The sequence below is a fragment of the Stomoxys calcitrans genome, chromosome 4 (genome assembly GCF_963082655.1).
Source record: "Stomoxys calcitrans chromosome 4, idStoCalc2.1, whole genome shotgun sequence".
Lineage (NCBI taxonomy): Eukaryota > Metazoa > Arthropoda > Insecta > Diptera > Muscidae > Stomoxys > Stomoxys calcitrans.
In genome coordinates, this window is record NC_081555.1 from 148,018,926 (window position 1) to 148,035,321 (window position 16,396).

At 38.8% G+C, this 16,396-nt stretch overlaps 1 protein-coding gene across 1 annotated transcript; it reads left to right on the forward strand.

Annotated features, from left to right (window-relative positions):
* The first annotated feature begins 2,606 nt into the window (after positions 1–2,606).
* LOC106085023 (uncharacterized) lies at positions 2,607–11,155 on the forward strand. The gene is made up of 3 exons (XM_059367313.1): positions 2,607–2,944; positions 3,003–3,504; positions 10,094–11,155. Exons 1-3 carry the CDS (start codon positions 2,607–2,609, stop codon positions 11,084–11,086), a joined length of 1,833 nt encoding a protein of 610 aa, XP_059223296.1. The 3' UTR covers positions 11,087–11,155.
* Positions 11,156–16,396: the final 5,241 nt, after the last annotated feature.

Consider the following 16,396-nt stretch of genomic DNA (forward strand, 5'->3'; position numbering starts at 1 on the left):
AAATGCGCCTTTTATGGCCCCAATACCTAAAACGCAGAGATTTGTCTATATGGCAGCTATATCCAAATCTGGACCGACCTGTGCCATATTGCAGAAGTATGTCAAGGGGCTTAACTTTACCCACTTATCCAAATTTCGGCGACATCGGACAATAAATGCTCCTTTTATGGGCCCAAAACCTTAAATCGAGGGATCGGTCTGTATAGCAGCTATATCCAAACCTGATTCGTTCAGGGCCAAATTGAATAAATACAGGGTGGCTGATGAAAGCCGCTACCAAAAAAAAATGTAATAACTTTTTTTCTATTTAATAATAATAATTTAATAATTAATTTAATTAATTAATTAATTAATTTAATTAATAATAATTTAATAATTAATTTAATAATTTAATTTAACATGAATAAAAGAAAAATGTATTCCATACACCGAAAAAAAAATGTAGCAATATTCATCATTGTAGCAATATTCATCAGCCACCCTGTATGTCGAATGGCCTAAGACAACTCACTGTCCCAAGTTTCAGCAAAATCGGATAATGAATGTGGCTTTTATGGCCCTAAGACCCTTAATCGGAGGATCGGTCTATATGGCAGCGATATCCAAATCTAGACCGATCTGAGCCAAATTGAGGAAGGATGTCGAAGGGCCTAACACAACTCACTTTCCCAAATTTCAGCAAAATCGGATAATTAATGTGGCTTTTATGGCCCTAAGACCCTAAATCGGAGGATCGGTCTATATGGCAGCTATATTCAAATCTGAACCGATCTGGGCCAAATTGACGAAGGATGTTGAAGGGTCTAGCACAACTCACTGTCCCAAATTTCAGCAAAATCGGATAATAAATGTGGCTTTTATGGGCCTAATAACCTAAATCGGAGAATCAGTCTATGTGGAAGCTATAACCAAATCTAGACCGATCCGGACCAAATTAACGAAGGATGTTGAAGGGTCTAGCACAACTCACTGTCAAAAATTTCAGCAAAATCGGACAATAAATGTGGCTTTAATGGGCCTAAGACCCTAAATCGAAGGATCGGTCTACATGGCAGCTATATCCAAATCTGGACCGATCTAGGCCAAATTGAGGAATGATGTCGAAGGGCCTAACATGACTCAGCAAAATCGGATAATATATGTGGCTTTTATTGGCCTAAGAGCCTAAATCGGCGGATCGGTCTAGAGTTGGTAGTGTGCTCGGTTTACCAGCGCGGAAGTTGTGGTTTCGATTTCCACTCTTAAAATTTGTCTAAGGGAGTCTGTAAATGCTGGCGTTATATGAAAGGTATGCAGCCACATTAAAGCTTCTCTAACAAGTAGCGTCACTAAGCGGTAAGCCAATCGGACTCGGCATAAAAAAGGTGGCCCCATGTCATTGAGCTGATGGGACTGCACTCTTTGATATGAGAGAAGTATTCGCTGTTCCTTAATGGAATATTCATGGGAAAATATGTATGAGTCTGAAAAGGACTGCTACTCTAATTTAATCTAACCTAGATAGTTATCTCCTTCTGATCTTTTCACGTTGACTAAACTTCACAAGGTGTGTTTGAATTGTCTACAGGAAGATTTTGATTTATACTTTGCTGCATTAGGACTATTCGATCCCTTCTAGTATGGCATCCTCTCCATCTACAACTTTGTCTTATTCGGTTCCAAGTTTTGAACCTTCCCCAGCAGCACGACTTCCTTCGACTTCATCTGTGTATGCACCTCGCTAGATATTGAATACATTGCAAAATAAAACAGTTCTTTTAGGGAGTGCTATGATCAATGTTGTTCACAATGGTGTTACATCTATTGCGCGAGCATTGATTGATCCTGCTTCGGAGTTGTCTTTTCTCACTAAAAAGTTTTCAGAATAGTTTGAAATTTCCAGTTCGGTCGACTAGTGGTATAGCATCAGGTGTAAGTGGCATTGTTTCGGCTATGCCACAAAGAATTTGTGGTTTAAGAAACGTTTCACCATGAGATGCATCAATTGTGATTGGAACTATGGCTTTGGTTTTACCATCAATATCTGGTAATTTGACGTCATTTATAGTTTCTGAGAACATGCAACATCATAAGCTGGCTGATCCGGATCTTTTTGTATCAAGTCTGGTGGATATTTTGCAAGAAGCACATTTGTATCCGAAAATACAATACTTGTCAATGGTTGGTTACAGAATGTGGCAGTCTCGTTAATAGCACAGAATAGTATTTTCGATAGGCTTATGGCACGGAAAATATTAATTCCTTCTTAACTACAATACAATCGGTAGAAATCTTATGATAAATCAAAAATGCGCATTTGTAAAAATTTATTAAGAACAACAAACTTTTTACCCCAAAAATGTGTACTCCATAAAATCTTGAAACAATGATCTAAGGTGAATGACTTTATATGCAATCGCCATGGCTATAGAAGTTGAACATTAATCAATCACCCAAAAAAACAACCTCAAAAACTTTTCAAGGTTTTCTAAGCAAAAGTTTATATAGCAAACAAAAGTTTGGCCAAAGAAAGACGCTTAAGCTATGACATGTGGCTATCATAACCATTTTATGGCCAACACTTTCCAAATTTCCATTCACTGCGTTAGTCAAATTTTTCATTCAAAATGACAAGAGATTTAAATATAACCAACCTTTTCAACTTTCAAATGAGGAAACTAAAAGAAACTGAAATAAATTTAGACAAAATGAATGCCTTGGTGGCTCTGTCATTGCAGTTGATCATAGTGGAATTCTTTATGGAGGTGGCAGCATCCTTTGTAATCGTGGTATCCAGTCGTACCAAACGTCCATATAACTTATTCCTACACATCCTTCAGGACATTCTAAACTTGGTGGATTACATGAACGTTCAGATTGTGTTCATCGATCACAAGCAACCGCAACGCGTTGAAGGGCCCAGAAGGCATAATCTGCTGTTAATAGATTCTTATGAAGCTTTTCTGTAAGTATTCCTTCAAAGCTAATGAAGAAACTACTATGAGAGTATTTTTTTTTTCCAGTGACATTGATATGATCTCCTATACCAAGGATTATGATGCCAGTGAATTCTATCACATATTTCTTATGCAAAAGGATGAATTGATAAACGAACATATGCAGAATATATTCAACTATTGTTGGAGCAATCAGATCATCAATTGTAATATTCAATTTCAAAATGCCCGAGGAGACTTGCATTTGTACACCTATTTCCCTTTTGATGAGGTGAATACTTGTGGCAATACGCAACCTCAACATATCAATCAATTTGTCCAAGATAATTGGCTGAATCGACCCTACTTTCTGCCCAAAACCAATAACTTCTATGGATGTCCTCTTTTGGGTGTGATTCGATCTGTTGCACCCTATGTCTACATAAATCCCAATAAGAACGATACCTACGAGGGCTTCGAAGTGGAGATGGTTAAGGAAGTGGCAAGAATTTTAAATTTTACCTTGGAGCTGAAGCTGGCACTGGCAGATGATAGAAGTAATCCAACCGAAAATGGAGCTTTATCTATGGTAAGGATAATTTTTATACCCACCACCGAAGGATGGGGGTATATTCATTTTGTCATTCCGTTTGCAACACATCGAAATATCCATTTCCGACCCTATAAAGTATATATATTCTTGATCAGCGTAAAAATATAAGACGATCTAGACATGTCCGTCCGTCTGTCTGTTGAAATCACGCTTTAAAAATTGAGATATTGAGCTGAAATTTTGCACAGGTTCTTTTTTCGTCCATAAGCAGGTTAAGTTCGTGAGTTGTGTTAGGCCCCTCAATATCCTTCGTCAATTTGGCTTAGATCGGTCCAGATTTGAATATAGCTGCCATATAGACCGATCCTCCGATTTAGCTAAGACCCTAAATCGGAGGATCGGTCTATATGGCAGCTATATTCAAGTCTGGACCGATCTAAACCAAATAAATGCCATAAATGCCACATTTATTATCCGATTTTGCTGAAATTTGGTACAGTGAGTTGTGTTAGGCCCTTCGATATCCTTCGTCAAATTGGCTCTGATCGGTTCAGATTTGGATATAGCTGCCATATAGACCGATCCTCCGATTTAAGGTCTTAGGCCCATAAAAGCCACATTTATTATATGATTTTGCTGAAATTTGGGACAGGGAGTTGTGTTAGGCCCTTCGACATTCTTCGTCAATTTGGCCCAGATCGGTCCAGATTTGGATATAGCTGCCTTATAGACCGATCCTCAGATTTAGGGTCTTAGGCCCATGAAAGCCACGTTTATTATCCGATTTTGATGAAATTTGGGACAGTAAATTTTGTTAGGCCCTTTGATATCCCTCATCAATTTGGTGCAGATCGGACCAATTTTGGATATAGCTGCCATATAGACCGATCTCTCGATTTCAGGTTTTGGGCCCATAAAAGGCACATTTATTGTCCGATGTCGCCGAAATTTGGAACAGTGAGTTAAGTTAAGCCCCTCGACATAATCCTGCAATATGGCACAGATCGGTTAAGATTTGGATATAGCTGTCATATAGACCGATCTCTCTTTTTAACGTTTTGGGCCCATAAAAGGTGCATTTATTATCCGATGTCGCCGAAATTCAGGTATACAATTTTCACCGGATTTTGATGAAAGGTGGTTTACGTATATTCCCGAGGTGGTGGGTATCCAAAGTTCGGCCCGGCCGAACTTAACGCCTTTTTACTTGTTTACAAATCTTATATAGAAAAATCAATTTGTATTTGTTTGTTTGTTCCGTATAGACTCAAAAACGGCTGAACCGATTACATTGAAATATTCACAGATTGTGTAGGTTGGTCTGGAACGAAACATAGGCTATATAATTTTTTGATATGTGGAGGGGGGCGGACCCTCCCCCTTACCCTAAAAGTACTACCCAAAAATAAGAGTCGACAGATCGGGACAATATGGGATTCAAATGAATGGTATTCAAGAGAAGAGTACAATTTTAATTGTAAAAGTAGGTTTCAAGTACATGGGGGGCCGCTCCTGCCCCAAACCCCTTAAAATTGATTTATTTGACGATCATGACAATATGGGACTCAAATGAAAGGTATTCGGGAGTAGATTACGAATATGGCCAGGAAATAGGAATAGGCTTTATAATTTATTGCTAACGGAAGGGGGCGGACCCTCCCCCGTTACCCCAAAAACACCACCCAAAATCAAAAGTGGACCGATACGGACAAAAATCAAATGAAAAGTATGCCGGAGTAGATAACGAATCTGACATACAAATTCATGTCGAAGTATAGGGAGTCAACCCACTCCCACAAAAACGCCCAAAATGGGCACATTAGCACAATCACGGATGTATGGGATTTGGTTTGTTTGTTGCGTATGTACTGAAAAACGGCAGAAACGATTTTCTCGAAATTTTATATAATTTTTCGATATAGGAAGGGGGACGGACCCTCCCCCTTATACCAAAAACACAACCCAAAATCAAAAGTGGACCGATCGCGACAATATAGGTATCAAATGAAAGGTATTGGAGAGTGGAATACGAATATCATATTAAAATTTGAGTCTAGGTACCCATCGGACCGCCCCAACCTCAAACAAACATATTGGACGCTCATCAATCAATATGGGGCTCAAATGAAAGGTATTCGGCAGTAGATTACGAATATGGCCAGGAAGTAGGAATAGGCTTTATAATTTACTGCTAACGGAAGGAGGCGGACACTCCACCGTTACCCCAAAAACACCACCCAAAATCAAAAGTGGACCGATAAGGACAAAAATCAAATGAAAAGTATGCCGGAGTAGATAACGAATCTGGCAAACAAATTCATGTCGTAGTATAGGGGGCCAACCCACCCCTACAAAAACGCCCAAAATGGGCACATTATGATACTTGGCTGAATCGATTTTCTTAATATTTCATAGTTTGTGTACGTTTGTCTGGAAGGAAACATAGGCTATATAATTTTTAGATATCTGTTGGAAATGGACCCTCCCCTTTACCCCCACCCATATCCGAAAGTGGTCCGATGGGCACAATAAGGGGTTTCAAATGAAAGCTATTGGAGACCAGAACACAAATATGGTATTAAAATTTGGGTTCAAGTACCCAGCTGTCCCCGTTCCCTCCAACCCCAAAACTCCTCTAAACAGATATATTCGAAGTTCATGTCAATATGGGACTCAAATGAAAAGTATTAGGCAGTAGATTACAAATATGACATAAAACATTAGGTTCAAGTAATGGAAGGTCGCACATCCCCAAATGGGCATATTAGCCGACCATGGAACTCAAATGAAAGGTATAAGGGAGTAGATTACGAATATGAAATTGAAATTTGGGTTCAAGTCTAGGTGGCGCTTTTCCTCCTAAAGATACGTCAAATGGGTTATTTGACCCATTATGACAATATGGGACTCAAATGAAAGGTATTTGAAAGTAGAAATCGAATTTAATATCCACTTTGGAGCCATGTGTTTTGGGGTACGCCCTAAAGCACTGAACTTCTATTCCTCAAATAGCAGATTTTTTACTAGTTTTTTTTTTTTTTTTTGATTCTATCCCACTGTGCGTCGTCTTTTACCATATGTCTGGCGCGGTTTCACCGGCTTAATACCAACCTCATTTTGGGAAACATAAACTCCCTCGCCACCGCTCTTGCGTTACTTTGAGGTGGTTGCCCTCTACAAATAGCAATCGCTATATCATTAATATCGCGTTAAGGTTTCTTTTCTTCGACAAAACTTCGTCATTTTCGTATCAAGTCGGAAACCTTTGTATTTCACGTGCCTTCTAATGGGTAAGACAAAGTCCTAAAAAACTCTGGTGGAATGTTTTTTCTCTTAAGCAGTAGCAACTCAGTCTTTTTCATTGCCAGCTGTAGTCCATGGGATTCCAAACAATGTCCAATTCCGATCATGACCATCTGTTGTCTTCGTTGCGCTCCGTGTTTTTTGCTATGATGACAGCGGCGATTTCGACTGAGTCTCCGACCATAAATGTATTTTCTGTCATCTCCATCCTCAGTATTCCCTTGTAGCTAACGTTCCAGAAATCGGTCCCGAATATGGCACATTGGGCACCATCCGACGTCATTTATACCCTAGGTGGATGCGTACAAGAGCTCCCGGTCTTTCAAATAGCTTCTCATGATCCTCATCAGATGCTCCTGCACTTTAAAGTCTATTTTAAGGGCTCGTAATACGTCTACCCGTCTGAAGCTATTGATATGCAGCGTTGCTAGCATAATAATGGTACTTACGATTACCAGTTGGCCTTGCTTGGCGAGTTAACTGGATGGAAGCCAGCGCAAAGGTTAGGATGTCCGCCCATAATGCAGAAGGCCTGAGTTCAAACCCGGGGGAAATTATCGGAAATCTTAACTATGTATCACTTCTCTATTTAGTGGTGTCTCCCTACGGCACTCCGTTCGGTCTCGGCCATAGAAAGGAGGAAATTGAACGCATGTAACACTGTGGACCTGCGAAAATCCTATAGGGAGAACCGGATTGTGAGAAGACTAGGCTATTACTGAAAGGAAGTAATAAGGAGGTCAGTATAGGTTTCGGTATCATAACGGGACACCTAGTAGTATCAGCTCACTTATGCAAAATCGGCAAGTGATAGCTTGTGGGGAAGATGATGAGACGTTCGAGCATTTTGCTATGTCATTGCCCAGCTTTCGCAGCTAACAGACACCGGCCTTTAGATGGGAACACAATAACACACATGAACCAACTTAGGGGCGTGACATGGAAAACAATTAGGGATTTTGAAAGTCGCACGGAATTCCTGACTTTTTTTCGATTTTACTTTTTAGTATTTACAACGCACAACAAGCCGATTACTGGCTTAGGTGTAAGTCCATAATGACGGATTTATATCCGCACCCACTTTTGAACCTAACCTATCATTGAGCCTAAACTTCACTTACACTTACAGATAAGAGAGAAGTATTCCCACTGTCCATGGGTCGATTTGAACCATACCTTGCGTTTCCTTCCTTAGTTTGTTTATACCCTACACCACCACTGTGGTACAGGGTATTATAATTTTGTGCATTTGTTTGCAACGCTAAGAAGGAGAAGAGCTACACCCATTGATAAGTATACCGATGGACTTAGAATCACTTTCTGATTCGATTTAGACATGTCCGTTTGTGAATCCATATATTCTTGTAATCAAAGGTCAGGTCGTATGCAGGTCGTATTTATTATCCAATCATCGCGAAATTTTGCACATATCACTTTTTTGAGCCCAGGACAAGCGCTATTGATTTTGGTAAAAATCGGTTCAGATTAAGATATAGCTCCCATATATATCTTTCATCCGATATGGCTTTTTAAGGCTGTAGAAGCCACAAATTTCGTCCGATCTTTATAAAATTTGACACTGGGTATTTTATTCGAGGTCTACATATGTGTGCAAAATTTCATAAAAATCGGTTCAGATTTAGATATAGCTCCCATATATATCTTTCATCCGATATGGCCGTTTAAGGCTGTAGAAGCCACAGTTTTAGTCCGATATTTAAAATATTTTGCGCGAGGTGTTTTATATGACGTCCTAATGTGTGTGCAAAATTTCATCAAAATCGGTTCAGATTTAGATATAGCTCCCATATATATCTTTCATCCGATATGGTCGTTTAAGGCTGTAGAAGCCACAGTTTTAGTCCGATCTTTAAAATATTTTGCGCGTGGTGTTTAATTTGACGTCCTAATATGTGTGAAAAATTTCATGAAAACCGGTCCAGATTTAGATATAGCTCCCATATATATCTTTCATCCGATATGGCCGTTTAAGGCTGTTGAAGCCACAATTTTTTACCGATCTTTACAAAATTTGGCATGGGGTGTTTTATTCGACGTCTCCATATATGCGCAAAATTTCATAAAAATCGGTTCAGATTTAGATATAGCTCCCATATAAATATATGTATCGCCCGATTTGGACTTAAATGGCCATAGTAGCTACAATTTTCAACCGATCTGCCCAAAATTTAGCACGGATTGTTTTGTTACTGATTTCAACATATCCGGAAAATTTCATCAAAATCGGTTCAGATTTAGATATAGCTCCCATATATACAGGGTGGCTGATGAAAGCCGCTACCAAAAAAAAATGTAATAACTTTTTTTCTATTTAATAATAATAATTTAATAATTAATTTAATTAATTAATTAATTAATTTAATTAATAATAATTTAATAATTAATTTAATAATTTAATTTAACATGAATAAAAGAAAAATGTATTCCATACACCGAAAAAAAAATGTAGCAATATTCATCATTGTAGCAATATTCATCAGCCACCCTGTATGTATATATATATATATATATATATATATATATATATATATATATATATATATATATATATATCGCCCGATTTGCACTTAAAAGGCCGTAGTAGCAACAATTTTCAACCGATTAGCACAAAATATAGCACGGATTGTTTTATTACAGATCTTAACATATCCGCGAGATTTCATCAAAATCGGTTAAAATTCAAATGTAGCACCCATACATAATTATCGCCGGATTTGCACTTATATGGCCGTAGTAACAACAATTTTCAAATGATATGTTTGAAAGTCGGTTCAAATTTAGATTGCAAATTGCAAATTTTGCCCATGAACATTCCACTAAGGAACAGGGGCAAACTTCTCACATATCAATGAGTGCAGTCCGTTTCAAGTTTTAAGTTCAATGATAAGGGGCCTCCTCTTTATAGCCGAGTCCGAACGGCAAGCCGCAGTGCGACACCTCTTTCGAGAGAAGTTTTACATGGCATAGTACCTCACAAATGTTGCCAGCATTAGGAGGGGAAAACCACCGTTGAAAGTTTTTTCTGATGGCCTCGCCAGGATTCGAACCCAGGCGTTCAACGTCATAGGCGGACATGCTAACCTCTGCGCTACGGTGGCAAATTTAGATATAGCTCTCATATACATTTATATTTATATATTGCCCGAATTTAGAATTGTAGCGTAGGTGTAGGGTGTTATATGGTTGGCTCCGCCTGACTTTTGCCTTTCCTTACTGGTTATTCGATAAATTTATTCTCTCTATTTCTCTCTTTCTTTCTCTCTCACTCTCACTTTTTCTCTCTTTATTCTCTTAATTTCAGCTTAACAGTCGTTCAGCTGACTTCGTCTTTGGTTATTATCGCAAACACTATTCATTATCTCTTCTCTACACCAATACCAATCCACACTATCAAAGCACTGTACTGGCAGTTATATGTCTGCGTGCCCACCTCTTTAATACATTTCAAGTTTTATTCTATCCATTTCGAATCTACACATGGTGCATCATAATTTTTATGGTCCTACTTTCGCTAATCATAACGAAGCTTGCGCATGCCTATTTTCCCAAATCATTGCCCACTTTTTCGATGATAAGCATAGCCTTTGGCATACCCATTAAGGAAAAGCCAAAATATTGGTATTCCCATCAAATGTTCACGGCATGTGTATGGGGTGCCTTGCTGCTGCGTTCAATCTACGTGGGTCTGCTGTATCATTTCTTTAGCAACGACATCTATTTACCCATGCCCAAGACTCTAGAAATGGCAACAAATGGCAGCTATGCAGCGGTGAGCAATATTTTTACAGCTCACGATCTACAGGATATCTCCTATTTTAAGCATAAACACCATGGGGCAACCACCGATATTGTCATCAACTCGACCAATGATTTTGTGGCCCTGGAATATTTAGAGAAACACACTGATAGCAATCTCTATGCCGTCATCTCCGAAGAATTGCTGATGTACTACATAGTGGCCAGTGGCAAGATCAATCTGTTCTATGTCATACCGGATGTGATAATGCAGGAGCAGCTATGCATTTATTTTCCCAAGCACACAATATTGGCTGAGAAATTCGATGTTGTCATTTCAAATCTTCAGTCGATAGGCTATCGACTGCTGTGGAAGAAGCGTTTATTCGATTCGAAAATTCTCTCCAATCTGAATAGGGAGAATCTTAAGATGATAACGCAGCAAGATCTCTATGGAATCTATATAATATGTGGCGCATGTCATTTGGCAGCATTGATGGTTTTACTCTTGGAAATGTTGTCCATGAAAATAGAAGCATTAAAAATTATCTTTAAGTGAAATATTGGGTTGCCCAAAAAGTAATTGCGGATTTTTCATATAGTCGGCGTTGACAAATTTTTCACAGCTTGTGACTCTGTAATTGCATTCTTTCTTCTGCCAGTTATCAGCTGTTTCTTTTAGCTTGCTTTAGAAAAAAAGTGTAAAAAAGTATATTTGATATAAGTTCATTCTAAGTTTTATTAAAAATGCATTTACTTTCTTTTAAAAAATCCGCAATTACTTTTTGGAAACCCAATATGTTTAATAAAATTGTAGATTGCTTGGAATGTTAGAGCTAGAAATAAATTTTTAACTTGATTTTGATAAAGGATGTTTGATTTAAGCGTAACTCAGCGAAGAAGGGAAAGTCCTCCATAGAGGACACTATTCGAGCGCAAGAGGACATAAAGGTTACTCTTGTGAAACTGACTGTAAACGAGCCACAATAACATACGAGTAAGTAGAAAAGTCTATTTAACTCCGATTTCTTGTGCCTTGACTATTCTAGCACTACCCGAAGAGTGAAATACTCTAAAGGAGTCCCTCAGTTATACCTTCGGTACTATCTCAACAGGTCAATTAATTTACAATCGCAATGTCCTTTAAGCAGTTGCTCAATTATTTGATCCTGCAGGACGGTAGGTATTCCGATTGAAGATGGTAATACAACAACTTTGGTTGAAGGGCCTTGAATGGGACTATAAACTCATCTCGGAGACTTTGGCTAATCAATCTAATGTTCTCACAGGGATTTGAACCCAGGCGTTCAGCGTCAACAGCGAACATGCTAACCACTGAGCTAGTTATTACCTTACCCCCAGCAATGCTATTGGCGAATTTCAGTGCAAATTTGATACTATCGAGGTTGCGCTGTGGTAAAAGTGGTAAAGTTCCTACATTCAGATGTGAAGGCACAATTCCCAACATAACGCTTGTAACTGAGAGAATCGCGTCTCAGTGTACAACGCACTGCTACAACAACAGAATCGCAGATAGGATCGACAACTGACGGGTACTGGAGACATGCACTGCAAGCGATCACCAGTACATCGACCTTTAAATAACCAATGGTCACCCTATTTCCGCGGCGATCGGTCATTTGAACCGGAACAAGCTTGCTCACTTACAGGAGCTTGACGTGGATCGCCTCCTCCACATGAAAATGTGGCTACAACAACAACCAGTACATCGACTTTTCTTTTCGGCCCAGAGATGCCATGTCAGGAAAAAGGACGAAGGTAAGCACCGAAAATTGAAGGCGAACAAGTTAGAACCATGCCTGCCCCTAGCCGAAATCGACCGATTTACGCAGGAATTCAAATCCAGCGGAAACGCCTCAATAACAGCGCACCACATTTTGTACATAATTTCTAAGGGGTGTGATAAGGCAATGCCTAGGATTAGGGGCCCAGGAAGGAAGGAAGGAAGCGGCAGTACACTGATGTAATGACTCAATCGTTGAACACAGACGTGATTGCATGCGAAAAAGGGGAAAGTTCGCCAGTGCTATACCCAGGGGCGCAACAGAAGCAGCGTATACCCAATATAAGGAGGCAAAAAAGATACTCGGGAGTGAATTCCAAATGCAAATTTGCCCTTGAACATTACTTTAAGGAACTGGGTCAATGAGTGCTGTCCGATTCAATGATAAGGGACCTCCTTTTTATAGCCGAGTTCGAACGGCGTGCCGCAGAGCGACACCTCTTTGGGGAGAAGTTTTCATATGGCAAAGTACCTCACAAATGTCACCAGCGTTAGCAAGGGATAACCACAGCTGAAAAATGTTCTGATGTTCCAGCCAGGATTCGAACCCAGGCGTTCAACGTCATAAGCGGACATGATAACCTCTGCGCTACGGTGGCCTCCAATGGGAGAGAAATGGGAAGAATTAAAAGTAGACTTCAAACGAGACCCCTGGGGACTTGGATACAAAGTCGCAATGAAAAAGCTTAGAATGGAAAGCCCAAATATGGAGATGGATGATAAAACAGTGCGGAATATTGTGACCACTACTGTAAGAGCAAACCAATTTGCTGGTTTGACAGAAGTTTGGCATGTAGAAAAGTATTATGCCCTACAACTTAATTTGTATACCCTACACCACTACTGAGGTACAGGGTATTTGTTTGTAACACCCAGAAGTAAGAGGGACAGACTCATTTATAAGTATACCAATCGAGTCAAAATCATTTTCAGATTCGATTTAGCTATGTCTGTCTGTTTGTCTGTCTGGCTGTCCGTCTGTTCAAGTTTATTTTGTGTACAAGTACAGGTCGCAGTTTTCATCCAATCGTCTTAAAATTTGGTACAGTTATGTTTTTCGGACTAGAGACAAAGCCTACTGAAATTGGAAAAAATCGGTTCAGATTTGGATATAGCTTCCATATATATGTTCGTCCGATTTGCGGTAATAATGCAATCATGTGGTCATTTGTTAACCGATTCTCTCGAAATTTGGCAGGAAGGATTTTCTCTGTACACTCGACATTACTGGTGAGTTCCATGGATATCCGTTCAGATTTAGATATAGCTCCCATATATATATCGTCCGATTTTCACTCCTAAAACCACAGCAAGCGCATTTATTGACCAATCTTCTAAAACTTCGTATGACGCTTTCTTCAACGACTCACACAGTATCTGAGAAGTTTGCTCGAAATCGGTTTAGATTTAGATATAGCTTCCATATGTATGTATCGCCCGATTTTCACTCCGAGAGCCACAGCAAGCGCATTAATTGACCAATCATCCCAAAACTTCATATAAAGCTTTCCTTGATGACTTCCACAATTTCTATAAGGTTTGCCCGATATCGGGTCAGATTTAGATATAGCTCCCATATATACGTTCGACCGATTTACAGTAATATTGCAATAAAACGGTCATTTGTTAACCGATTCTCTCAAAATTTTGCCGGAAAGATTTTCTCTGTACCCTCAACATTACTAACAAGTTTCATCGAAATCCGTTCAGATTTAGATATAGCTCTCATATATATATCGCCCGATTTTTACTCCTAGAGCCACTGTAGGCGCATTTATTGACCAATCATCCCAAAACATCGTACAAAGCTTTCCTTGTTGACTTCCACAGTGTCTATGAAGTTTGCCCGAAATCCGTTCGGATTTATATATAGTTCCCATATATATGTTCGTCCGATTTTGAGGTATTGCAATATATTGCAATAAAGTGCTCATTTTTTAACCGATTCTATCGAAATCTGGCAGGAAGAATTTTCTTATGACTCTCGACATTACTGGTGAATTTCATAGAAATCGGCCTAGATTTAGATAAAGCTGTCATATACGTATATAGCCTGATTTTCACTCCAAGAGCCAATGCAAGCGCATTGTTCGACCAATCTTGCCAAAACTTTACACAACGCTTTCCTTGACGACATTATCTGAGAAGTTTGCTCGAAATTGGTTCAGAATTAGATGTAGCTCCCATATATATGTTTGTCAGATTTTGGGTAATTATACCCTACACCACCACTGGTACATGGTATTATAGGTTTGTGTATTTGTTTGCAATGCTAAGAAGGAGAAGAGCTAGACCCATTGATAAGTATACGGATTGGCTTAGAACCACTTCCAGATTCGATATAACTATGTCCGTCTGTCTGTCTGTCTGTCCATGTATTCTTGTAATCAAATTACAGATCACATTTGTTGTCCGATTTTCACAAAATTGTGCATAAGTGTCTTTTTTGGTCCAAGGACGAACGCTATGATGATTTTGAAAAAAATCAGTACAGATTTATACATAACTTCCATATATATCTTTCATCCGATGTGCCCTTTTAAAGCTGTAGAAGCCACAATTTTAGTCCAATCCTTGCAAAATTTGGCACAAAGTCTTTTTTTTTAGTGACCCAAAATGTTTGCAAAATTTTATTGAAATCGGTCCAGATTTTGATATAGCTCCCATATATATCTTTCATCCGATATGCCTTTTTAAAGCTGTAGGAGCCACAATTTTGGTGCGATCTCTACAAAATTTGGCACGAAGTACTTTTTGTGACGTCCTAATATGTGTGCAAAATTTCATCATAATCGGATCAGATTTTTATATAGCTCCCATATATAACTTTCGTCCGATTTGACCTATTAAGGCTGTGGAAGGCACAATTTTGGTCCGATCTTTACAAAATTTGGCACGAAGTGCTTTTTGTGACGTCCCAATATGTGCGCAAAATTTCATCATAATCGGATCAGATTTATATATAGCTCCCATATATATCTTGCATCCGATATGGTCTTTTAAGGCTGCAGCAGATACAATTTTAGTCCGATCCTTGCAAAATTTGGCACGAAGTGTTTTTTTTTAACGACCCAAAATGTTTGCAAAATGTTATTGAAATCGGTCCATATTTAGATATAGCTCCCTTATATTACTTTCGTCCGATATGCCCTTTAAAAACTGTATGAGCCACAATTTTACTCCGATCCTTGCAAAATTTGGCACGAAGTGTTTTTTTTAACGACCCAAAATGTTTGTAAAATTTTATTGAAATCGGTCCAGATTCAGATATAGCTCCCATATATATCTTTCATCCGATATGCCCTTTTAAAGCTGTAGGAGCAACAATTTTCGTCCGATCTTTACAAAATTTGGCATGGAGCGTTTTATTCAACATCCTCATATGTGTGCAAAGTTCCATAAAAATCGGTCCAGATTTAGATATAGCTCCCATATATATTTTTCATCCGATCCATTTTTGGTATAACCAATCAGTTTTTTAGAAGTTCATGCTCTTTTAGTAGACACACGCCCTAAGAGACTGCTCTGAGAAACTGCTCTAAGAGACTGCTTAAAGAAGTGGCCGTACAATAACATAACGAAGCAACATCGTTCAACGTGCCCAACATACCCTACCCACCATACTGGTCTAAGTAAAAACAAGTAAAAAGGCGTTAAGTAACTTTGGATACCCACCACCTCGGGTATAAACGTAAACCACCTTTCATCAAAATCCGGTGAAAATTCCATACCTTATGTCCCATAGCAGTTATACCGAAATATTGTCCGATTTGGACCAAATACTAATAAATACAAGTCATTGTTTAATTGTGTATACCAAAATATTGGTCTTTTTAGTAGCTATATAATTTCAGTTAAATCGGATTATAAATGCGCCTTTTATGGGGCCAAGACTTTAAATCGAGATATCGGTCTATATGGCACCAATATGCAAATCTTGATCGATCTACAATAGACCGAATTGCAGAAATATGTGGATGGGCTTAAATTAACACTCTGTTCCAAATTTCTACAACATCGGAAAATAAATGTGCCTTTTTTGGGCCCAAAACTTTAAATCGAGAG

Excerpts from the sequence above, each read along its gene's own strand:
- LOC106085023 (XM_059367313.1), top strand. The coding sequence starts at position 2,607 with ATGACAAGAGATTTAAATATAACCAACCTTTTCAACTTTCAAATGAGG. Across the intron at positions 2,945-3,002 it reads GATTCTTATGAAGCTTTTCT|TGACATTGATATGATCTCCT; the intron begins GTAAGTATTCCT and ends TTTTTTTTCCAG. Across the intron at positions 3,505-10,093 it reads AAAATGGAGCTTTATCTATG|CTTAACAGTCGTTCAGCTGA; the intron begins GTAAGGATAATT and ends TCTTAATTTCAG.